The 25,502-nt window shown below is 33.7% G+C and overlaps 5 protein-coding genes across 6 annotated transcripts; 3 read left to right on the top strand and 2 right to left on the bottom strand.

Annotated features, from left to right (window-relative positions):
- The first annotated feature begins 1,281 nt into the window (after window positions 1–1,281).
- LOC122595310 (shikimate O-hydroxycinnamoyltransferase-like) lies at window positions 1,282–4,183 on the top strand. The gene is made up of 2 exons (XM_043767652.1): window positions 1,282–1,803; window positions 3,161–4,183. The coding sequence occupies exons 1-2, from the start codon at window positions 1,363–1,365 to the stop codon at window positions 4,040–4,042; spliced, it is 1,323 nt and encodes a 440-aa protein (XP_043623587.1). The 5' UTR covers window positions 1,282–1,362; the 3' UTR covers window positions 4,043–4,183.
- Window positions 4,184–5,360: 1,177 nt separating this feature from the next.
- Window positions 5,361–7,174, top strand: LOC122598099. The gene is made up of 3 exons (XM_043770705.1): window positions 5,361–5,477; window positions 5,610–6,001; window positions 6,478–7,174. Exons 1-3 carry the CDS (start codon window positions 5,378–5,380, stop codon window positions 6,799–6,801), a joined length of 816 nt encoding a protein of 271 aa, XP_043626640.1. The 5' UTR covers window positions 5,361–5,377; the 3' UTR covers window positions 6,802–7,174.
- Window positions 7,175–9,636: 2,462 nt separating this feature from the next.
- LOC122597598 (nitrate regulatory gene2 protein-like) lies at window positions 9,637–12,074 on the bottom strand. The gene is made up of 4 exons (XM_043770173.1): window positions 11,165–12,074; window positions 10,756–10,931; window positions 10,412–10,635; window positions 9,637–10,201 (listed from the first exon to the last, which is right to left on the bottom strand). Exons 1-4 carry the CDS (start codon window positions 12,072–12,074, stop codon window positions 9,637–9,639), a joined length of 1,875 nt encoding a protein of 624 aa, XP_043626108.1.
- Window positions 12,075–15,327: 3,253 nt separating this feature from the next.
- Window positions 15,328–18,353, top strand: LOC122596429 (OVARIAN TUMOR DOMAIN-containing deubiquitinating enzyme 5-like). 2 transcript variants are annotated; one of them, XM_043769005.1, is made up of 3 exons: window positions 15,328–15,396; window positions 16,855–16,954; window positions 17,337–18,353. In XM_043769005.1, exons 2-3 carry the CDS (start codon window positions 16,866–16,868, stop codon window positions 18,199–18,201), a joined length of 954 nt encoding a protein of 317 aa, XP_043624940.1. In that variant the 5' UTR covers window positions 15,328–15,396; window positions 16,855–16,865; the 3' UTR covers window positions 18,202–18,353. The 2 variants fall into 2 exon arrangements, with proteins under 2 accessions (XP_043624940.1, XP_043624939.1); XM_043769004.1 differs by lacking the exon at window positions 15,328–15,396 and adding an exon at window positions 15,454–15,558.
- Window positions 18,354–22,782: 4,429 nt separating this feature from the next.
- On the bottom strand, window positions 22,783–25,233 carry LOC122597597 (nitrate regulatory gene2 protein-like). Its single transcript, XM_043770172.1, has 4 exons — window positions 24,273–25,233; window positions 23,945–24,129; window positions 23,589–23,812; window positions 22,783–23,383 (listed from the first exon to the last, which is right to left on the bottom strand). The coding sequence occupies exons 1-4, from the start codon at window positions 25,231–25,233 to the stop codon at window positions 22,783–22,785; spliced, it is 1,971 nt and encodes a 656-aa protein (XP_043626107.1).
- Between the last annotated feature and the right edge of the window lie 269 nt (window positions 25,234–25,502).

Below are 25,502 nucleotides of genomic sequence, written 5' to 3'. Positions count from 1 at the left end.
TTTTATTGTCAAAAAGATTTTCGAAGCAATACCCGTTTTTCCAAACCATTTCATCAAACAACTAGTCAATCCGATCCCTGAGAACGAACACGGTCTTACCTTTTAACTATATTACAAACGGTCGGGTCCACTGCCGAGTTTTTAGGAGATTCCAGTTTATAAATTTAAAGCTCGATTTGGCACATCATGGAATCATATTGAATATTTGCCAATACAATATTCTGTACCTTGCGCTTAGCTAAGTTGTTTTAACTAACCCCCGTTATACAGACTTGTGTCTCTAGAAAAAAACCTTATTGGTGAAGGGTTTTGACTTTTGTTATAGTGCATTAAATAATTGTAAATTTATCATAAAATTTAATGGTGAATTTTTGATATAAAAAAATAGATTTTTTTTTTATATAAGTTAAGTGAAACTCTAGACTTCATTTATCATTTTTTATTTTTAAATGTATAAATCAAGACCCAAACTCAAATCTAGTGGTTAATTCTTATTTAATTACGAGCATAATACTCGCGCCACATCGCGCATTGTGGCGGTGGAGAAAGAAAATAGCGGCGGAGTGTTATAGAAAGTCGATGATAATGTGTAATGATTAAAAATAATGGGAAAATAAGGGTATATAAGGGTTTTATATTTAAGTAAGGGTATTTTGGGAAGAAAAAAAGTGCTGAATTTTAAGAAATTCAATACTCTTTATAAGGGAGTATAGAAGAGTGAATCTCATATACTTAATTAATGGAAAATGATATATATTTATAAAGATGAGAATGCTGTACATTTACATATTAAAAGCACACCCTTTGAATTTTATAGTAAGTTTACAACTAATTAATGAATCTTAACTAAAGCCCTTAAGGCTTGAAAATCTTCCAAAACTATTAGAATGTGACATGTGATATCCAAATTACATTTTTTAATTTTACTCCTGACTTTGCCACATGTATTTGTCTAATAGTTAGGAGATTTTTAGATCATTATTTTAAAAGGATTAATCATTTTCCTTAATTAATTATTACTCGATTTGTCTAGAACTAAGCTAGTTTACAGTCCCCTCTTAGTAATTATTGTGGTAGAGTATTTTTCTAACCAATTACTATTAATTTAAAATAAAAGTCAAAGTAAATAACATGTTATGTCCAGCTTAATTTCTTTCTTTCTCCAAATAAAAAATAAGAAAGAAAAAAAACCTTAAAATAATACAAATCTTCCAAATGAATGGTGTCCGTCCAGTTACCACCACTCTTCCAAACTCTATATAAATACACCTATACCTATGACTTCAAAGTGTGTGCTCTTTCTCAAAAACCATTTCTCTCTTCTCCTTCTTAATTCCAACCAATCAACATTTGCCATATACAATGGGAAGTGACAAAACAATAAAAATGAAGATAACTGTAAACAAATCATCAATAATCAAACCTTCAAAAACCACCCCTACACAACAACTATGGACATCCAACCTAGACCTCGTTGTCGGTCGAATTCATATTCTTACCGTTTATTTCTACAGGAAACCCAATGGCGGGTCCTCCTCAAGTTTTTTCGACCCGAATGTAATGAAAAAGTCGTTAGCTGATGTGCTTGTCTCGTTTTATCCAATGGCGGGGCGATTAGGTAGAGACGAAAATGGCAGAATTGCAATTGATTGTAATAATGAAGGTGTTCTGTTTGTTGAAGCTGAGTCAGATTCTACCTTGGATGACTTGGGCGAGTTTACGCCTTCGCCTGAATATCGTGACCTTACGCCAACCGTTGACTATTCCGCCGATATTTCCTCATATCCCTTATTTTTCGCACAGGTACTATTCACTTACCTTTATTTAATTAGACATGTTTTTTATTTATTTCTCGTGTTTAAAGTTTAATTTGGTGTTAAAAAAAATGATGCAAATGTTTTTCTTTGCGGTTCTCTTATTTCATCTTACAACCCATTTGAAATTCAATAATTTTTACTGCATCTATATACGAGTACTTTTTATGATAGAACAGAATGTTTTTTATTCGATCTGATTTTAATATTGTGTATAATGTGATATTTAATCCGGTCTACATTACTGGAGTATATATGCGGATTAAATGGTCTAAAAGTGACAGATCTGTTTATAATTTGAGGCTCTATTAGCTTATGCATTACCTCAAGTTGCTAATTTAGGAAAAATGTATAAACAAACGATGTTTGATGTGATACTTACTCGTATTTTTTAAGAATTTGGCAATAACAATTTTCAGAGCCGGTAATAATATGCATAAATTATGGTACTTTATACTGTATATAAAAGGTTTACCTTTCAATTTAATAACAACATAATATACGAGTAATATAATTGTATATGCATAGTAAAAACAACTTATAATATTGTCATTAACAAAACATATATTTTAAAAACGAAAAAGATCTAATTATACTTTTAAATAGTTGTTTGGTGTAGTTAAGAAGCTAAGGTTGTGATTTTTTTTTTTAACTGTTAGTTAGACATCAATCAATAACTAAAAATAGACAAAGTATTACTAAAAGCAATATTTTGTACAACAATTTTAAGTTCATATGTATATATTCTACAAATGCTTCTAGAAAAATGGTTTAATATAGTATTTTGTTAGCTGTCAATCATCGACATGAATGAATATGAGGTACTCAACTACTCATCACATTGCTATGAATATTCAATTCAAATTTTGGAAATGGTGTATTATATGTTCACGACTTTGAAATTTCTCTTAGATGTAGATGCGTATTAAATGACATATTTTTTTCTGTTTATTATATGTATCTTTTATTCGTGGCCCACAAAAACTTTCCTTCTAGAAGGAGGCTGCTACTTACATCTTGGAAGTTTTTTATATTTGTTTATTACGTGGGCCTAAATGGGCCATCAAAAATCCTAGCAACATCTGATTTAACTGAGTATTTAATCATCAAGTTGTCATGGCCCATAAGTTAGATAGAGTAGGTAAAGTGGTACTTAGAAAAATGTAACATAGACTTTATTTATTAGTGATTTTTTTTTAAGATCAATCAATTTTCATTAATCACCACAACTCCACAAATTACCATAAATTATTAGTGATCTTGATGATGTTTTTGTGTCTGAAATTGATATTGATTGAAAACTACCCTAATTTTGATCTAATTAAGTTGTGTATTTTGTTCATTAGGTAACTCGTTTCAAATGTGGAGGTGTTGCACTAGGTTGTGGTGTGTTTCATACACTATCTGATGGTCTATCTTCGCTTCATTTTATAAACACATGGTCTGATATGGCTCGTGGGCTCTCCGTAGCCATCCCACCTTTCATTGAACGAACATTGTTAAAGGCCCGTGACCCGCCTACCCCAACCCATGACCATGTTGAGTACCACTCACCTCCTTCCATGGATATTCAAAAAGCCGGTTCTGTTTCTAAATCGTCCACCACCATGCTAAAACTCACACTAGATCAACTCAATGCTCTTAAAGCTAAAGCCAATAGTCAGGGTGGGCCAAACCATAGCACATATGAGATTCTAGCAGCTCACATATGGCGTTGTGCATGCAAAGCTCGAGGGCTCCCAGATGACCAATTGACCAAATTATATGTAGCCACAGATGGACGGTCTAGATTGAGTCCTCATCTTCCACCTGGCTACCTCGGGAACGTGGTCTTTACAGCCACCCCGGTTGCCAAATCAGGCACTCTTACATCAGGATCATTGTCGAACACTGCAAAACTGATTCACTTAACATTAAAAAAAATGGACAATGATTATTTGAGATCGGCTATTGATTACTTGGAAGTACAACCTGACCTATCGGCTCTAATTCGTGGACCAAGTTACTTTGCTAGCCCGAACCTAAACATAAACGCTTGGACAAGACTACCTGTGCATGATGCAGATTTTGGGTATGGACGTCCGGTTTTTATGGGGCCCGCATGCATACTGTATGAGGGAACCATATATGTTTTACCAAGCCCAAACAACGATAGAAGTATGTCATTGGCAGTGTGCTTAGATGCAAGTGAACAATCACTTTTTGAGAAGTTTTTGTATGACATCTAATGCGTTGAAGTTTGAACCCAAACAAATAGTGGCCAATTTGTTTATGTTCTTTTTTGGTCTCAATTTCTTTGTTACTTTGTAGTTTGTAATAATAAACTGTGATTGCAGCCCATGATGAATGAGAGTTTTGTACATTTAAAATGTTTTGCATCGAGCCTTATATATGTTTTGTTACTAGATTATGTATTGAACCCAATCCTATCGTCTGATTTAGTGGGCCGAACCCAAATCCCACTTCGGATGAGCTGGCCAATTACTCGACAATAGGGCAGAATAAAAGTAAAAAGGAGCCCAAAGCAGCTTAATGAGACGTAAAACTAAAGAAATATATACGACTATACGAGTATATAACTTTTAACATGTTGGTTCTTGTTAAATCTTTAGCTTATATATATATTTTCCATTCAAAAATAAAATAAAGATGTTTTGTGTCCAAAGTCTTTAGCATAAGACTATTTTAGCATGTTTGAAGATGAAGAAATAAAGATATAGTGGATTCGTGGAGATATCCTTATAACTGATTGGATTTAGATGTAACTTTATTTAAATTAATGAAGTCTTAAATGGTTTCGAAGTAACCTATAGTATTACGTTATCCTAGTATCCTACCTAAATGCGTTACATGACTACAACTTCGTTGGAATTTTTAATGGCAATATATGCTTGTCCTTCAATTAGAACAAGTTTCAGTCTGTCTGCCCCTTGAAAGCTTTAACTACACCTATTGACGTTTATATTGTCACATTCGTTTCATGTAATCCATAAAGCATTCTTATATAGATGTATGAGATAAATTATATTCTCATGTTGGAAGTTAAAATAAATGGGACACGCGAATTGAGCAACCTATCTTTTAATGAATTAAATCACTATCAATCTTTAATATTAAATTACACCATTTAGTCTTTTATATTATACGAGTAATAAAATATTAAATATCTCTACTACTCTTTTATAATCAAACACATGTACATCAATTAGCTATATTATTTGAAGCGGGCATCAAGCGTCCACCACCATCACCGTCCGTTGTTGCTATTATTGTTGCATTAATCAGACACCGTGTTAGTATGGAAAGGATGAGGGAGGATTTTTTTATTTTTATAAATAATTTGATAATCTATAGGATGCAAATTAACCATATATAGAGTAAAACCCGAATCTAAATAAATATTTATCGGCAAAATTTATGGAATATATATAAAGCTAATTCGGACGTAGTATACTTAGACTTTTTTTTCTTCTTTTCTTCCACGCTCTGTTTCTCCTAATCAAGCATTCAATTATTCCATCCTTTTTTTGATCAAACCCGAATCTAAATAATTCAAACTTTTCATGCAACAACAAAAACAATTACACAAAACAATGATGTATCCATGGCGGTCGCTTTCTTCTTCTTCAACATCATCATCATCCTCATCTTTCGCTTGCAAAGGTAATTAATTAAACTCCTTTTTATATATTCATTTTTTTTTCCATAATCTTTTGACGATATATATATACACACATATTTTTATACATTATATATTGTATGTATTTATGTATATGGGTTTGGAAAAAAAAACAGAGGTATATGAAAACCAGGTGATGGATATGAGAGAACAGATACGCCGTGAAAGAGAAAAGGAAAGGATAAGGGCGGAGATAATGGTGGAGGAGGAGATGCAACGGCGGCGGCTGGGTGGTTGGATGGGGTTGTCATCGTCGTCGGTAATGTTAAGGCCGGAAGTAAATTCATTGGGTGGTTATGAAACCCGGCCGTTTAGTAATGATAATATATATGATAGATCAATGGTTGTAATGCCGACGGTGCCGGAGATATATAGTCATTGTGGTGGAAGTCACCGGCGGGAAGAAGTTGATGACGAGCCTCCGTTTCAACGTGCACCTCGATTTAGAGAGATGGATGTTTATCCGACTACTAATGATGATGATGGTAAAACGGAAATTGTTGGAAAGGTAATTCAATAGAATTTTTAACTTAGTCTTATTTTTACTGTGTGATCATATGCAAATTGATTGATGTATATAATGACCCAGCTGTAGGGATTTGGGTAAAAAAACATATGGTGTAAATATTTGGGTACTGGGTATGGTTCTTTTAGTGTGATGAGATTATATAGGGTCACCTAGATTATCTGGCTGAAAATCGTCTTAGTATGCTTTTTTAAGTGTTGTTCAGATGGTTAACGAGGTGTTTGGGATTGTGTTTGCAAGATACATTTTTGCAAATGAAAAAGCGGAATTTTTCAAATACAAGCAAGCAATGAGAAAGTTAGATGAACCATGTTCTGTATGATTTGTTACACTTAATCTTTTCTTTATTGCTCTAAAAGATTGACGGAACAACGAATCACATCGTTTGCTTTCTGGAAGAAATGACTAGTATTTAATGCTGACAAAACTATGTTAAGCTCAGCTACATCTTTTCGCAGGGAAAGCCTTGTGAGGCGACTGACTCAAAGAGGAAAGAACCACCACAACCCTCACCTCCGTCACGTGCAAGTTCAATTGGGTTTGGTCTAGACAGTATTACTACAACGAAGAAATCAAAGTGGGAATGGAGCTGTGATGTTTGCAAAATCAGTGCCACATCCAAGAATGGTTTGGACGAACATCTTGCTGGAAAGAAACACCAAACAAAAATGGCAGCACTTAAGTCACCCAATAATGGTGGTAGTGAAATTGGTCTTGGAAAAGTTAAAAGCTCTGTCAAGGAACAATCCGATGGAGATTTCAGTGACCCCAAAGGAAAATAGGGAAACTAAAGGAGAGATCACCAAAAAAAGGTTCAACCCTTGGTGTAGGATTTGTAAAGTTAAAACTACCAGTGAGCAAGATATGAAAAAGCATAGACAAGGCAAACAACACTTGAAAAAGCGGTTTAGTAGAGAACGTGCAAAAAACAAAAATCGGCTTGCAGGAAGTAAAAGTATTGGTACATAGTCAAACGGGACATGCTATATTGCTAGAGTAGAGACTAAAGATCGTTGATGAAAGGATTAGTTTTTCTTGTCACATGCAATGCAGTCAAGGTGTACATCTATTATGTTCAGTATGCCTATTAGATTTCATTTACAAACATAATGCTACTTGGATGTTTCTTAAATTAATTTAACACTTCCTTCAGTATCTAAAGTTCAATATTTAATTTGGATCAATCTTAGATATCTGGTCTCTTGGTAATTAAAAAGGGACATCCGACTAGTTATCTTGTATGTTTTATTTATTAGATTATTAGGTCGCTTTTAATTAAAGTGCAATTTGAGCAAGGTTCGAGACTCACGAGTTAAGAGTTGTAAGGGGTCGAACAGAGAATGGGGTCTGTTCAAATTTCAACCACGGACCAAGAAAACTGAATATCAGAGTCTAACTTGTACCAACCATGCATACTCGGATGTCGGATCAATACATCTAGACTTTGGTGTTATTCTAATGTGAAGTGTGCCCTACTCACGTTCCCACGCATACTAATAGGAATGGATCAGTTTATTCTATATGTCCCACTTTTCCACTACCATATTACTCGTAATTTAGGGGTGTTTGTTATTGAGATTGCAAAACAGATTTTGCGTTTTCAAAATAAATTATGCATTTTCAAAATTGCGTTTTGAAAAAGCAGGTAGGTACATGCTTCTTTAAAACTGCGTTTTCATAGCAGATAATCACTTTTTTACACAAACACTTTTTCAGATTATCTGCGTTTTACGAACGTAATAATCAGATAATCAATTCAAAACGTATTCCCAAACACCCTCTTAGTAGGCTTGCATAATTGGTTAATTTCTACGAATCTACTTTCCCTATATATAAATTTTTAAAATAAGAACGGTAAGAACACTTAAAAACATCATTTTGATACATTAAAACTCCATAAAACTAATTATCATTATTTAAGTGTTTAACAACACATTAATTCATCAAAATCGAAAAAATCACGTTTTTTGTTTTGTGCATCCATCCATCAAAATGATGCATCCAACAAAAAACGTGATTTTTCGATTTTGACGGATCGATGTGGTATTAAACACTTAAATAATGATAATTAGTTATGTATTATGTCAGTTTTAAGGATAGTTTTAAGTGTTCTGATTTGTTTACATTTTAATTTGGTTCTCATTTGATAGCCTAGTAAATGAACTAACATGATTTGATCAAGGATCTCTTTGTTTTGATATTCTAATTATGTTGGCTGGCCAATGTTAACCATCAATCTGTATATATAGCCAACTATTCAGGATTGAAATTGACTCGTGTCATAATGTCGCATTCAGCCATTCAGGAGTGCAAATTGTATATGAATATACTTTCTATTAGATTGAGACTTGCAATATTTCTTCTCAAGAATTTACAGATGCTTTGACAGTTTGACCATATATATAGATATCCAAAAGACACTATGAAACAGTGTATTGTTTCATGAAACGATACCTATTCTAATAACCGACTCCAACTGACAATAACAAACTCTAACTACCTATCCTTTCCTATTGGTTGTGTTTCTTGCCAAGAGTCACGACCTTTATTATTTATTTACACAATATACTAACTTGTCATATTTAAACGAAAGTTTTGGTTTAACAATGAACACAAATGAGCTGAAAATCGTTTTTTCATTTCATAGACTTTTTGTTCGGATCAACAACTAGACAATCCTTTCTCAAACTTTATATACAAATTTATTTTCAATAGCTAATCTTATTTTAATACTATATATCTGAAAGATACTACATATAAGAAAACGATATAAAAGACAATTAAAGATGACAAAAATGCCCGTGGGTCAACAATCATAATGATACAATCAAACAAACAATCAATACATAAATTTGTATTTGGGGAACTTAAGGCGTTAAAATCTTATGTTCAAATCTTAATGTGAATAAAATGCTTCAAAATTGGAGATAGAGGTTTTCGCATAATGAATTTTCTCTGAAATTGGATTTGTTTTGCTGTTAAAAAAAAAAAATAATAGTAGTAATAGTAGTAGTAGTATAGTATATACCTCTATCACTTTCTATTCTGATTCTAACTTATATACATCTACATAAATCACCAACATAATTTGACAGTCAGATACAGCTTATATATATAAATTGAGATAAATCACAAACATAATCTAACAGTGAGACATGTGCTGTGGTCAAAAAAGATCTTAGATTTTTAGAATTCACTAGGTTAAACAATTTTTGGTGACTAATCAAGGGAAGTATTTGAAGCTAAAGACTCATCCATTAACATATATAAAAGCCCATTACCAGGAGTGGTCAGGGATACAATACAAAGTTATAGTAAAGGACAGTTACACCATTCCCATATAACAGTACACGAATTGCTTCTATTTCTATACCGCAAAAAGCCTAATGAATTGACCTTGTGTAATATTTTGTTAATACAAAACAGGTCCTCGCTCCTAGTTCCCTCTCTCAGTTGCCTCATACGAAGTACGTACTATTTATCGATATCACTAGTCTAGTCTAGCAAAATGGCCCTAAAATTTACTGAGCGAAAAACCATCTGATGAATCGGTAATAAGCATAACAATTAGCTACATAGCTTAGCCTTGGAAGTATGCGCAAATACCCGGCCTGTTATTACACTTTTACGTGCTTATGAGCTTTTAAAATGTCATGGCAAAAATTCTCTAGCGCCTTGAAAATAGGAATTAGACCACCTTGTAAACTATCTGAACCAACATTTTTAACTAACCTCATAGCTTTTTTAGAATCCAGATCCACTTGTCTCTCCAGCAATTGCCTTAAGATCATAGCAAAGTTATTCATCGCTATGGAGACTTGTTCTTGTGAAACACCATTGATTTCCCACTGCCAATCGTTGCAAATGATGAAAATTGGAGGAGCTCCTAACCAATCCGGGGAATAAGGAACCTCACCACCATCAATGGTTATTTCGGGTTCATTATCAATGCATTGTAGTAACCACCCGTTTAAGGAATCCACAAATGATTTCTGAGCATTAATCCAGTTATTAAGGTGCTGGGCCCAAGTTACAAGTCCTGTTTCGAGCTCAAGTGTGGTTCTCAAGCTTGAATCTCTTTCCATGTTGGTATTAGCCCTTAAAGTCCAACTTCTGCTCTCCATGATGGCTTCAAGCTGCTTTTGGTGACATTTCACAACTGATTGCCACATTCTTATCAGTCTGTAGAGAGCACAATAAAAGATAAAGTCATGACGGGTGTAATGCAGTTAAAAAAAGAAAAAGATGGGTCTAGTTTTAGCCAGAAATTTAGAATTTCAAATATTGGAATAGCTTATCAAAAGTTTAATACCTAAAATACAGATAAAAGCAGAAACCCAGTAGAAAGTAGCAATCTTAAAATTTGGGAGACACTCGGAATCAAGTACATACCCGTAGATCAGCTCACTGACTTGTGGCTCCAGTTCCATGTCCCTCACTTTGTGTATCTCGCTAGATATGGCATCAATATCTTTCATAGATATATCAAGTTTAGTAATCAACCTGTCTATAGAAGCCCGTGCAGCATCGATTCTACTAGAATTTGCTCTGCATGGTTCCAATTCAGTCAACCTCCTGAACATTCTTTGGTACTTCACTCTTAACCTCTCTCCATCCTAAAACCAAACCAGAAACATGGTCATTATTCTATATCCATTGTGTTTCTTTTTTTTAAGATACAGATATAATCAAGTGTTTTTAATGTTTTAACTATTAAGATGGTAATGATGTCTTACCTTTACTTCCTGGTATAACTTCTTCTCCCACATATATAGCTTCTCCAAAGTAGAAGAAGGGTTAAGGGATCTATTGTCCGGGACATCATACACATCATAGGATCCTGCAAGCTTTGTAACTCGAGACCTAGAGCTTGAAAATGTCGAGGAAGGATAGAGAATCTTGGATAACATCACTGCAATGTGACATTTATAATTAGTCTCTGATACATTTTAAAACATTAAAGCAACTCTGAACAGCATAATAGTACAGGAGCTCCAAGATAGTATATGATAGCATGATTTTTGATAGTATGCCATCATGATATAGATATATATACACTAATTAAGACTTGGAAAATAGTAATAGTAAAGCATTGGATGACTAATTAAATGGTGACAAATTAATGTGAATGATCATATATCTTACCCTTAAGAACATGAGACTTTGATTGGTAAGGCAGCTTGCCAGCTTCAAGCATCAAGGCAACCTGTTCCCCGTAACTAAAAGCAGCCTCGAATTCATCCTTGATTTCATTAAATACCTCATGAAGATCCCGAGAAGCCGCATGAGCAAATGGCATAGAGGATTCATCAATCTTTTGTGTTGTTGAGTACCCCACATCATCTATATCAAAAGTTTTCGGTTTTTTACCCTCATCATCCATGCTACGTTGTCTTTTCCCATAAGTTGGTATTCTTTTTGAAAAACTACTCCATGAAGAACTAGAATTGCCTTCATTGTGTTCATCACATAAAATTATTCTCCTTGTACTACATGTATGAGACTCGGTTTCTGTTAGTTCTTCTTCCCACTCAGGAAACCCCTCCTCCCGCATTCTGGAATATGGACTACTAGTACCCAATGACGACTCATCATCATCATCATACCCATATTTAAACATGTATTCCGTATTATCATATGCATCCTCAACCCATCCCCTTGTTTCCTCCGGTTGAATCACAGTAGTACGGGTAGCTGAGGCAGTTTTTTTCAGATAATAAGCATACTGATTTTTTGAAACCGGGTTGCCCCCATTATTATTATAACTATATTTATTATTGTAATTAGAAACAAAATTCTCTTGATACATGATCCCCCAAAAAGGAGGAGGAGGTCTATATTGCAACACATACGGGTCAGTTAATTCCCAAGGACGAGGCTGCTGCTGATATGGCATTACAGGTTGATCATACGGCGGAATTGGCATTGGTCCTCTGCCATGAAGATGACCATTGTCATGACCATGAAAATCGGAACTCAAATCAGAATCAGAACGTGAAGAATTAGGCGGTATATCAAGTTGTTCGTCCACAAATCTTGAAAGGGCGTAACCCATATCTTTAAGTGAATGAAAATAAGCTACATGTGAATTCGATAACTCGTACCGATTATCAACTGCATTCTTTATCAGTCTTTTCTTTCTCTACACTTTTTTACCAATGCCTTATCATGATCAACGACTTTTGAAGCTCTGCACCCCATTTAATTTGTGATATATAGTGTTAATTACACCCTATATATATAGTGTTAGCTCTACGATGGAAGAAAATTCAAGTGTGAGAATCAACAAAATTGTTTTTTTTTTTCGGGACTTAAATAACGAGATAATGTTTGAACAGAGATTTGTAGTCAAACAAAGAAGAGAGTTGTGCATGTATTTTTTAAAAAATATGGGGGCAATATATATAGGTAAGAAAGACAATGTTAGCTCTAAGTTTTCAATGTTTTTCCCCATATAAAAATTCTTACCATATTTATATTTTCCATGTTTGATAAACTTATGTATAGTTTCCATATACATAACTAGGTAATTCGGATGCGAACGCGGGGCTGTAAATATCGGTTTTTTCATGATTTGTTATTTAAATGCATTACCACAAACATAACATCGTAAATGTGTTTATTTCCAAATTAATAACTACGTAAAACATAATGTTTAAAAATATCTTCTAAAAAAGAAATAAAACGAAAATATGTTTATTTAAGGGCAATAACATAACACATTCAAAAGTTGTCCACTCCATCTAAGACCATGTTTGTTTAATATTTGGTATGCTACGCGTATCTGGTTTTGCGGCCTTTTTATATGGTATGGCACGTGAAAACATATGGGTATACCATCACATTTATATTTACTCAAAAAAATTATGAAGGACAAACGTTAATAAAATAACTCAAAAAGTGAATAGAGAAACAAAAAGAATCAAAAGAATATATGTAAGACAAAGTTGTACAAAAAATTTGCTAAAAGAATATATCAAAAAATATATAAAAGTCTATAAATAACAAAATGTTAAAAAATCAAAATATTAAAAAATAAAATAAAAGAAATAGATATTAAAAAAACCCAAAATTAAAATTAAAAAACAAAAAATTTAAAAAAATTACCTAGGAAAAGGTTATGTTTAAATAAAAATATATTAGCTAAATTGATTTTATATAAAATCAAAGATAAAGCTAAAAAATAAGAAATATATATATATATATATCAATCTATCCTAATATAAAAATATAGGGTTATATATGAAAGTCTTAGTATGTATATCAATGTGTTCAAATATAAGATTTCAGGGTTATATATGAAATTTTTGTGGGTTAAAGATGTAAATTTTAAAAAATAAATGAATTTAAAAACATTTTCGGGGGAGGAGTCGAACCACGGACCATTCCTTTAATAGGCAAGGTCTTTACCACTAAACCAAACTCATGCTTTTATTTGCTGTTTACATATGTATTATTTATTCCATAAATGCAGATGAGGACAAAAATTAATATTCACACCCATTTACTTTATTATAGTAAGTAATAACGTGTCTTGAAAATATAGGAAGTTGTTGTATATAAGACCTCTACTTTCCGTATCTATAACTATTATTTTTACTTCCGTACAACTATTTCTATCGGAGGGTTGCCATAAGAGAAAACAAAACTCTCGCGACAAAAGTTATAAAATATTAAGCCGAAAAACAAAATTTGTATGGCAAAAGTTAAGAAAGTAAACGATGTGGTCAAAAGTAAAAAAAAATGAAACTTAGGTAACAAAATTTATGTGGTAAAAAGCAAAAGAAAAACTTTCGGAACGAGACTTTAAAAAAACAAAGTTATGTGAAAAAAATTACAAAAGCTAAAAAACTTAAACTTAAAAATAAAGTTTGTGTGGCGAAAGTTTAAAAAACAAAAGTCATTTGGCAAAAAGTAAAAAGTAAAATGTAAATAAATAAAAAAAATTCAGTGGCAAAAATTTAAAAAGTAAAAATTATGTGGTAAAAATAAGAAAGAAATATACTTTTGATGGAAAAACTTAAAAACAAAAAGTTATCTGGCAAAGAGTTACTAAAGCAAAACTTTGGTTACAAAAGTTAGAAAACTTAAAGTTATAAACAATCTTCGTTAAATCCCTTTTGTAACTACTGTTAGTTAGTCAAGCAACACTTAATGATCGTTAAAGCCGTTAATTATTTTGGTTTTGCAATAGAAACTTGTACCTTATACATTAAGAGAGTACTTTTAGCTACAATGTCCCCCCTCTAACCCTTCACATACTAATATTTTATTATTTATTGTTTAATGAACAAATGCATATGGCCCGATGATTTTTATGAATTAAAAAAACAATATGTGAGTGTTCCACACCTAAGCTTAGATACCCGACAACCTTATATTCCCATATATATAATTTCTTTCTTTCTTTCCTTTTTGAACGACAAATTTAGATCACTGACGGACCACTGGAGTATTATCGTGCCACCAGGGTACCACCTCATCATATCCCCTTCAGACAATAATGTCAATACACCAATTCAAGAAGAAACTCAATAAATGTGAGAAAACCCCATATGTGAGTTTTGAACCCATGATCTTATGATCACCAAGTCTTATCTCACCATCAAGATACCACTAGGTTATATAATAATAAAAAAAATGTTAAATAAAATTAATATGTGTGTGTTGAACGACGAGTTAATAGTTGATAGTTAATATTCGAGACACTAAAGTAACATTCAATTGGGCAATATGCAGATCAGCTCGAATCATGCATGCATGCGATGAAACTCAAGACTCTCAAAACACCCCTTAATAATCTAGTGCTACAAATGTAGAATGTGTGATCCAAACCTGATAGATTTCCCGAAGGTCTAGAACCTTACTAATGGGCCACCAACCTATTGACAAAAAATTATACTACTTTTTATATCAAAGAGATATTAAATGCCTAAAAATATATACCTTTTGTACTTACCTTATATTTTTTTAAAAAGATAATACTTTTTATTAAATGTTAAGCTATTAGGGTACCCAAACAATTCGACAGTGATTATGGATGTGATGGTGTGGTGGTGAGACGATTATTGGTGATAGAGACGACGTTAAGTGATGTAACTCATTGATGTAAATAATTAATAGAGTTATTTTAAAAGATATTAGAGCTAATATCATAATTACACAAAAGTTTAAACAATTTTTTCATATAACTTTGAGATGTTCTTTTTATAACGTAGTAATATTTACTTATAAAATATATCAAATACAATAAATTCATGCAAGTATAAAATGAAAGTATTTTACGAACAATATGATACCCATAAAACCCTGGTAATAATATTGTTTTTATTCCGCAGTGTTACTTTGCTGTTCACTTATTTAAACCCTAAAAGAAGGTACCCAATATCTTTTTCTTCCTATTCCTAATGTAATTAATATTTAATTCAACATAATGAATCATCTCTTTCTCTTAATTTAAGATATTAGAACCCTAATTTGTTGCTAATTTCCCACTAAATTGAATTTCAGTACCAATTTGAGTTGGCTTTTATCATCAGGTTTTCAATTAGGGTTTTATTAGCTTTTTGCTTTAGAAATTGTTGCAAAATTTGAACTTTTTTGGGGAAAATTTATAGTGCCAATTTTGATTCCAGAATGTGAATATATAGCTATATTTTGGACTTATCTGTTATTTTTAAGCTAGATAACTATAAGTAAGAGTTTTGTTTGAATATTAACAAGTTATGCGTTTTCGTTACGTATATAAGTAAGATTTATGCCAGTAATCTACCTTCTTTTATAAGGCGAAATCGGCAAAATGAAAGTACAGACTTTCATGATGCTACAGACTTCAAGTCGGGGACCCATAAGCTGGATATAATCCAAAAGTATATAAGCCAAGATCCAAGTGCATAAATCGGAATAGAAAGAAAAATAAGAATGAAAAAGTGTATCAGGGGTTACCATGTTGCCATAACAAATGCCAAGTAGGGTAGATATCGAGCTAGTAGTCTACTTGCTATTTTTTGTTGCAGAATTGTCCTAAATTTTGAAAGCATAGCATTTTAGAAGTTGAATGTAGTATATTGCTTTTGTATCTTTTGTGTTTTCTTTCTGGAAACGTTAAAGCGGGTTGGTGGTCTGCATGATTTGTCGTTCTATATGGAGGCAGTTCATGTGTATTTGTTTATTTTTCGAGTAAAAATATGCATTTTCATGATAAATAACCAATCATACAGTTTTTGCTTTAGTCTACCAGAAGATACAATTGAATGGAGATATGTTTTGAGTTTGTGGCTACTCTTTTTCACTGTAATAGACAGAATGAAGTACCAATTATGATGCACCTTCTTATAGTTTTGTTTAGGGCACATCACTCTTATTATGCTAAGGTGTTTCTCAGGATAAATAATGATTGGTTCATTCATTGCTGATTCTAGCATATTTAGAAATTGTTGTAATTCTGATTCAGCAAGTAGATTGGTATGAAGAAGCAACTTGACAGATTGGTTCATTAATTTTTGCGACCTCTAGCCAGAAGCCCATCTAAATAGGCTAGTAGACTGGAGATTGAATGTTTTACTCACTTTGTTTTTTTAATCTGTATGTGATGGTATATAGATATTATCCGTTTCGTTCTCTCCCTTTACCTTAGTTTGCGTTTCTGTCTTCTATAGAGAATAAGATACTTCATAATGTGATATCCTAACTTTAAGACCTCTATCAGCTATCAAAAGCCTTTACTTCCTTAAATATATGATTATATGCCTTCATTTTGTTCGGTTTTTCCCTTTATAACTTTCTGTACTAGAATTCTAGAACCTTAGCTTGTATTTTCTTTGTTATTGTTTCAGAGTTTTGTAAAATGGAAAGTACTCAAGGATTGGAGGAAAAAGAGACTAAAGAAATTCAAGTAGAAACAGAAACCCGCGAGGAGATGCTCTCAAGGCATAGGTAAACTATTTTCTAAAACCGTTTTGCAAGTTATATGAATCCGGATTCCAGGTGGCAAATTTTTTTTGTATGGGTCGGGATGAACCATATTATCTTTTTTATGTTTTTTCTATCCATGAATTTAACAAGCGATTACTCTTTTACATATGATTTTATATCATTCAATGAATTAAATCATTGTTGGCCTTTATGTACATTGTGGATACACATAGTGTGACTTTCAACCCATTTTTGCTTTTAGCTTTAAAATTTAAATTTTGACCCGTTAAAGGCCAAATATTTCCCAGATCAACCTAATTACCTATTATTTGATCCAAACTGTGACTACGTCTTTTTATGAAGACCTTTCAACAAGATATGCAATTTACTAAATTAATTACAGGAAAGAGATCAGCCAGCTACAGAACAGGGAAATTGCACTAAAAAAAGCAGCTGCAAAAGGAAGTAAAGCTGAACAAAAAGCTAAGAAGAAACAAGTGGAAGAACAGATCTCTCAACTCATCACTGAGCTTAAAGGAAAACAGGTCGCCGAACTAGCTTCTGTAGGCTATGCTAGCACCACTACCAGTGGAGATATCAAAGAAAACAATATTGATATTTTGGCAAAAGCCATAGCTGGGGTCTCTGTTACCAACCAAACAGAGCATGCAAAACCTTCTAAAAGTGCAAAAAGAAAAGAAAAACGAGCCCAAGAGGAAGCTGCCCGGGAGCAAAGGATACAAGAAGAACAAAGCAATATTGTAAGTGACCGTATGGTTGAAGATGAAAGATTAGAGAAAAAGCTTGAACCCCGCGGTTTAATCATTAATGAAATCAAACCAGATGGTCATTGTCTATATCGGGCTGTTGAAAATCAGCTGAAAGTCAAAGGCTCACCGTTCTATACATTTCAAGAACTTAGAAAAATGGTGGCTGATTATATGAGGAAAAATCCTTCTGATTTTCTTCCATTTTTTCTCTCGGAAACTGTTACAGATGGGGATTATGATGATTCTGTTGTAGAGAAAAGGTTTGAAAGTTACTGCAATGAAGTGGAGTCAACAGCTGCTTGGGGTGGTCAACTTGAACTCGGTGCACTGACGCATTGCTTGAAGAAACATATCATGATATTTTCTGGGTCTTTTCCTGATGTGGAAATGGGAAAGGAGTACAAATCTAGTGACTCTGCAAGCTCAAGTATTATGTTGTCTTACCATAAGCATGCATTTGGGCTCGGTGAGCATTATAATTCTGTCGTGCCCGTTTAAAAGCATAGAGTTTCAGGTAGGATAAAACCATACTTGGAATTTAAATTATAGCTTTTTGTTTCATATTTTTGCTATCCAATGGCAATATAATCGTGTTTAATCTTTGAATCTAGGCTTTGTAGTAGTATTGCCATTTCAATTTTTCAAGTTCCTAATTTTGAGCTCATATCATCCGAATAATACGATTGGTGCCATATATCTTTCGATGGCGTGTGAATTATGGTTTTTGATTCGAGTTTATGATAATTCAGATTTGAAAATGAATTATCATTGTTATAGGTATTGGTCAAAATTAGTGCAAAGACGCTTTCATTTTGTGAGAATGTAACTTATGGTTTTTTTTTTGGAGTCAACCATACTATCATAGTAAAGGTTAAACACGTAAGTTTTCACATTCATCTTGTCCATTTTTATTTTTTCTTGTTATTAGTTACAATAATTATATTACATATGACAAGAATAACCAATGGTATTAAATTAACTGTCCAATTTCTTTTATTGATAGATTGATATTAATGATGGATCTGTTGCGACTTAAGCGCTTTGGGTAAAAAGGTATATGGTGTAAATATTTGGGTTACTGTGTATAGTTCTTTTAGTCCGAGTAATGTAGTTTTACGATATTTTTACGGTGATAAATCAAATAATTGTCAGTAGCTAGTAAACATCCGAATTAGGTTGTGTTAGCCTGCTTTTGAGAGATTATTATCTGGCTGATAATCCTCTTAGTATGGTTTTTTAAGCGTTGGTCAGATGGTTGGTTAACGAGGTGTTTGGGATTGTGTTTGCAAGATACATTTTGCGGTATAAAAATGAAATTTTGTAGAAGCCATGTATTCAAGTGCTATGAGGAAGTTAGATAAACCACATCTTATATGATTTCTTAAACACAAGCTTTTCTTTCTTGCTCAAATAGATTGACAGAACAACGGATCGCATCGTTTGCTTTCTGAAAAAAAAATACTTGAATTATTTTATCTTTTCGTTATGGTAATGCAATGCAAGAGGTCGGAAATAAGGTTGTTTCTGATGATGAAAAGAGTTTTTTTTTTCTCTGAATCAATTTGAAAACCTAGCTTGCTTGGTCTGACCAAAAAGAAATGGGACTCTTTGGGCGTCAGATTCTTTTTCTTCTCTTACGATATTAAGAGTTTTTCTAAATGAAGTCGTAATCTTTATATACGATATCGTCAAAAGAAACTTCCTGCTCACAAAGCGCGAAGGGTTATTGATCAAATTCGTGGGCATTCCTAAGAAGAAACACTTATGATATTAGAACTCATGCCTTATCGAGCATGTTATCCCATTTTTAAATTAGTTTATTCTGCAACATTCTTCCATGAATTGCTGAAAGCGAAAAGAAGTTCATCAAACTCAAACTAACTCTTCAAATTAACGAGTTTCTCTTTTTCAAATATTCAACTGCCATATCAATTCTTTATAACGTGCTCTACTCTATGAAATTACGTTGATACTTCCACATATTATGGGTAACGTAGGCGACATCTCTACTCCCCCCCCCCCCCCCCCCCCGGAATTTTTAGAATTACCACTACTTAGCTTTTAATTCGCCTTATAGTGATCCTGTTACTGTCAAAAAATATGCGAGACATGCTCAATTGGGGGAATTTTTGAATTAGATCGAGCTATTTTGAAATCTGATGGTTTACTTTAGAGAATCAATAGATTCCTTTTCGGGACCGATTTATCCTTCCTGAGCGCAGCATATAACTCTCCGTTCTTCCTTACCATGACAAGTCTTTGTGAAATATTGGCATGGTGTTCACACTTTGTTTAGAGATGTTTTTGTTGGTATTGACCCATATTTGGATGCTCAAGTGGAATTTGGAGCATTCCAAAAACTTGGAGATCCAACTACAAGAAGACAAGGAGTCTAATACAATTTGATTTTTTGTTTCTTTGTCCCGAACCGCTCTTTGAATTCTTCGATTTTTTTCATCCATTTATTAATTCAACTGATAGTCACAGATTAGACAGAAGGATTTCTATAGAATCCCCATCTACATTCACTACTAAGACTACAAGGATAAATAAAGAAAGTAGAGTAGTTCTTACTCTTTTTGCATTTTTTCTTATTTCTGAAAATGATTCCGAGGTATAAGTAATGCAACTATGAATCTCATGGAGAGTTCGATCCTGGCTCAGGATGAACGCTGGCGGCATGCTTAACACATGCAAGTCGGACGGGAAGTGGTGTTTCCAGTGGTGGATGGGTGAGTAACGCGTAAGCCCATCTTAGCTTTATCTGGGTCACAAAGGGATTCAGTTACTTTTGCATATCATTTAACTCGATTAGTTTTAAGAGAGATTGCAAGCAAGAGGGCAATTCATGATTTCTAAATCAAATAGATTATTAATTTAATTTAGAAAGTAGAAAACTAGAAAGAAATCTATATATAAAGAGAGCAAAGTAATACAAAAAGAACGCTGTTCATTTGGAATCCTTCTTCTACTTCATTTTTATTTACTTATTTAATTTAATATGAATATTTTTCCGTTTCTTTTTTTATTCCTTAAGTCCCATAGGTTTGATCCTTTATAATTGGACTCATTTTCTCATTGAGCGAATTGTTGATCTTGTAGCAGTTGAATGACAATAAATAGCCTGAATTTCGTGTCAATTCGTGATTTAAAATGAACCCTGCCGCGTTTAGTATTCTATGACTTTTATTTATTTACTATCTATCTATATCTATTGAGGTCTTCCTCAACTAGCAGTTTTTTCGAAAACTCTATTTATTCTGGTGTAGATGGCAGACAGGCCTATATTAATTGGTTTTAAGATTCCATTTTGAGAGAGTTGAATAAGCACTATCTCGTTGAAAAGTTCTATAGATCTGCCCTTTCTCAACGCATTTCTTTAGACAAAGACTCTGTTTTTTCCTCTTTTCGGATGGTAAAATTTTTTCAAAACATGAACAGTAATTAATGTTGACAAATCTATGTTAACCTCAATCAACTACTTAAATTCATGTATTGTCACAGGGAAAGCCTTGTGATGCGAACTAGCTTAAAGCGGAAAGACCCACCACAACCCTCAAGTTCATTTGGGTTTTGTCTAGATAGTAGTACTATCACAAAGAAATCAAAGGGGGAAGTTGCGATGTTTGCAAAATCAGCGCCACGTCCAAGAATGGTTAGAATGAACATCTTGCTTGAAAGAAACACCAAACAAAAATGACAACACTTAATGTTGGAACCACGTTAGTGTGACCGTCATTGATCATGTATCATTCCTGATATGATAATTGACGATAACTGAAATCCCTATGTCTAGTAAATATATAATGGGCTTATTTACTCTTAGAGACGTAGTATAGGATTTCCCATTAGGTGATTGTAAACTAAGAGGACTAATGGTGCACACATTAAACACCAAAGGGGTTGAATGTGTAAATACTCTCCTTATAAATAGAGAGTCATTAACCCTAAGTTAAGGTTATTTCCTAATTTTCGTGTGGTTTTCTCTTAGGAATTCGTGCATCATGTTACAGCCGAATTCATCATCTCATTATTACTCAATCACCTTGTTATGGGAACCCGAAATCAATAGCAATTATGCTTTATACTTTTACAGGTTCCACATGATGATCTGAGATGTTTTATCACTCGAATCGAATCATCTTTTTTCCAACACTTAAATCACCCAATAATGATGGTAATGATGGTCGTGAAATTGGTCTTGGAAAAATTAAAAGTCCTGTCAAGGAACAATCCATGGAGATTTCGGTGACCCCAAAGGAAAATAGGGAAACCAAAAGAGAGACCGCCAAAAAAAAGTTTAAACCTTGATGTACAGTTTGTAAAGTTAAAACTACCCGCAAGCAAAATAGGAAAAAGCATAGACAAGGCAAACAACACTTGAACAACCGGTTTAGTAGAGAACGTGCAAAAAAACAACAATCGGCTCGCAGGAAGTAAAAGTATTGGTGCATAGTCGAACGGCACATACTATACAGTAGAGACTAAAGATCGTGATGAAAGGATTAGTTTTTCTTGTCACCTGTAATGGAGTGTAGGTGTACATCTATTATGTCCAGTATGCATATTAGATTTCAATTACTGACATAATGCTACTTGGATGTTTCTTAAATTTAACACTTTCTACAGTATCTAAAATTCAATAACTAATTTGGATCAATCTTAGAACTAATTTGGATCAATCCTCAGATATCTGGTCTCTTGGTAACTAGAAAGGGACATCCGAATATATATATATATATATATATATATATTTTACATTATTAGGTCGCTTTGAATTAAAGTGCAATTTGAACAAGGTTAGACTCTTTTAGAGCCGTGAGTTAATAGTTGAAACGGGTCGTATAGGGAACAGGGTTTTTCCATTATCAACAAAAGGTTTCGAAAGCAATTGATCATAGGTGAACAAAAGGTTTGTCTCGCATATAAATGATTCTATTTAAACAAAATGTAGCAATGCTAGTTTCGATATCACTAGTCTAGCAACATGGTCCTAAAATTAACACCATCTAATGGATTGGTAATAAGCATAACAATTAGCTTCATAGCTTAGCCTTGGAAGTATGCGCAAATAGCCTCTTATTGTAGTCTTACATGCTTATGAGCTTTAAGAACGTCACGGCTGAAATTCTCTAGTGCCTTGAAAATAGGAATTACACCATCTTCTAAAGTACCTGCACCAACATTCTCAACTATCTTCATAGCTTTTTTATGATCTAGATCCACTTGGTTCTTGCTAAGCCGTTGTATTTCATCTTCTGTTTCTAGCAATTGCCTTAATTTCAGAGCGAACTTATTCATCGCTATGGTGACTTGTTCTTGTGAAACACCATTGATTTCCCGCCGCCAATCGTTGCAAATGATGAAAATTGGAGGAGCACCGGACTGACCCGGGGAAAATGGAACCTCACCACCATCAGTGTTTATTTCGGGTTCATGATCAATATTAAATTGTAGTAACCACCCGTTTAAGGAACCCACAAACGATTTCTGAGCATTCATCCAGCTATTAAAATGTTGGGCCCAAGTTAGAAGTCTTGTTTCGAGCTCAAGTGTGGTTCCCAAGCTTGAATCTCTTTCCATGCTGGTATTTGCCCTTAAAGTAAGACTTCTTCCCTCCTTGATGGCTTCAAGCTGCTTTCGATGACCTTTCCCAATTGATTGCCACATTCCTATCATTCTGTAGAGAGCACAATAAAAGATAAATTCATGACGGGTCTAATGCAGTTATAAAGAAAAAGGAGGGGTCTGTTTTAGCCAAAAGTTTAGAATTGCAAAATTGGAATACAATATCAAAGGTTTAAAACCTAAGATGTAGAAAAACAGAAACCCAATAAAAAGCAACAATCTTAGAATTTTGAAGATACTCGAAATCAAATACATACCCGTCGATCAGTTTACTGACTTGTGGCTGCAGTTCCATGTCCCTCACTTGGTGTATCTCGCTAGATATGGCATCAATAAGTTTCATAGATATATCAAGTTTATGCCTCGACCTTTCTATAGAAGCCTGTGCTGCATGGATTTTTCTAGAATTTGCTCGACATGGTTCCAATTCAGTCAACCTCTTGAGCATTCTCTGGTACATCACTCTTAACCTCTCTGCATCCTGAAACCAAAGTAGAAACATGGTCAAAATTATCCGTTATGGTTTTTTTTTTTTTTACAAATATAAGCAAATGTTTAGGTACAAATAAAAAAAAAAAAATTTAAATGTATTAAGATGGTAATGATGTCTTACATTTACTTGCTTGTATAACTTCTTCTCCCACATGTATAGCTTCTCCAAAGTAGAAGAAAGGTTAAGGGAGCTCTTGTCTGGGACATCATACACATCATAGGATCCTGCTAGCTCTGTAACTCGAGACCTCGAGCTTGAAGTTGTTGAGGAAGGCGCCAACAGACCGAGAATCTTGGATAAGTTCCCTGCAATGTGACATTTATATAATTAATTAGTCTACGTGCATTTTAAACTATAATATGACAGTAAGTATATGATAACATGATTTGTGATAATATATATAATTAAGACTTAAGGACAATAGTAATAGTATGATCATATATCTTACCCTTAAGAACATGAAACTTTGATTGGTAAGGCAGCTTGCCGGCGTCAAGCATCAAGGCAACCTGTTCCCCGTAACTAAAAGCAGCCTCGAATTCATCCTTGATTTCCTTGAATACCTCTTGAAGATCCCGAGAAGTCGCATGAGCAGATACTTCAATCTCTGTTGTCGAGTACCCCTCATCATCTATAGCTAAACTTTTCCCCTTTTTACCTTCGACATCCATGCTATGTTGCTTATTCCGAGTTGGTTTTCTTCTAGAAGTACTAGTGTTTGTACAAGATGATGTATGAGACTCGCTTTCTGTTAGTTCTTCTTCCAACTCATCAGGAATCCCCTCCGCCCGCATTCTGGAAGTACCAATTGACTCATCAACATATGCATCCTCAACCCATCCCCTTGTTTTCATCGGTTGAATCACAGTAGTACCGGTAGGCGGGGCAGATTCGTTCCGATAATAAGCAGCAGCAGTAGGAGGACACTGATCATCATGTATAATAACATGACCATTACTGTCATGACCAGTAAAATCGGAACTCAAAATAGTATATGGCGGAATTGATGTAAGTACGGCATCACCAACCGATCCCCTTGTTTCCTTCGGTTGAATGACAGTATGTTTAGCTGAGGCAAATTTTTTATGATAATCAGCAGCAGCAGCATCATGTATACCAGTATGACCATGAAAATCCAAACTCAATATAGAATTAGAGCCAGATGGCGGCATTGATTCTACTACATCATCAGGTGCTGAAGAAGGTGGTATATCAAGCTGCTCATCCACAAATCTCGAAAGAGTGTGACCCATATCTTTAAGTGAATGAAAATAAGCTACATGTGATTTCGATAACTCGTAACGATAATCTACTGCATTCTTCATCAGTCTTTTTCTTTCTCTACACTTTTTTACCAATGACTTTTTTACCAATGCCGAATCATCGACTTTTGAAGCTCCACACCCCATTTAATTTTTTATACGTACTGTTAAACCCCTAGATATATATTATATATAGAGAGATATATATATATAAGCTGCGCGCGATCGAAAGAAAACTCAAGTGTGAGAATCAGCAAAATTGAATTTTTTTCGTATTAATCGATGAAGGTTTGAGTGTTGTGCTTGGTTTTTTTTAAACATACATAGCTAGAGGGAGGGGGCAATATATATAGATAAAACAGCCGTTGGCTAGAAAATTTTCTTACCATATCTATGTTTAATATTTTTAGAAATAA

Source organism: Erigeron canadensis, chromosome 4, assembly GCF_010389155.1.
Source record: "Erigeron canadensis isolate Cc75 chromosome 4, C_canadensis_v1, whole genome shotgun sequence".
NCBI classification, from domain to species: Eukaryota; Viridiplantae; Streptophyta; class Magnoliopsida; order Asterales; family Asteraceae; genus Erigeron; species Erigeron canadensis.
This window is presented reverse-complemented; position numbering and strand designations above follow the sequence as displayed.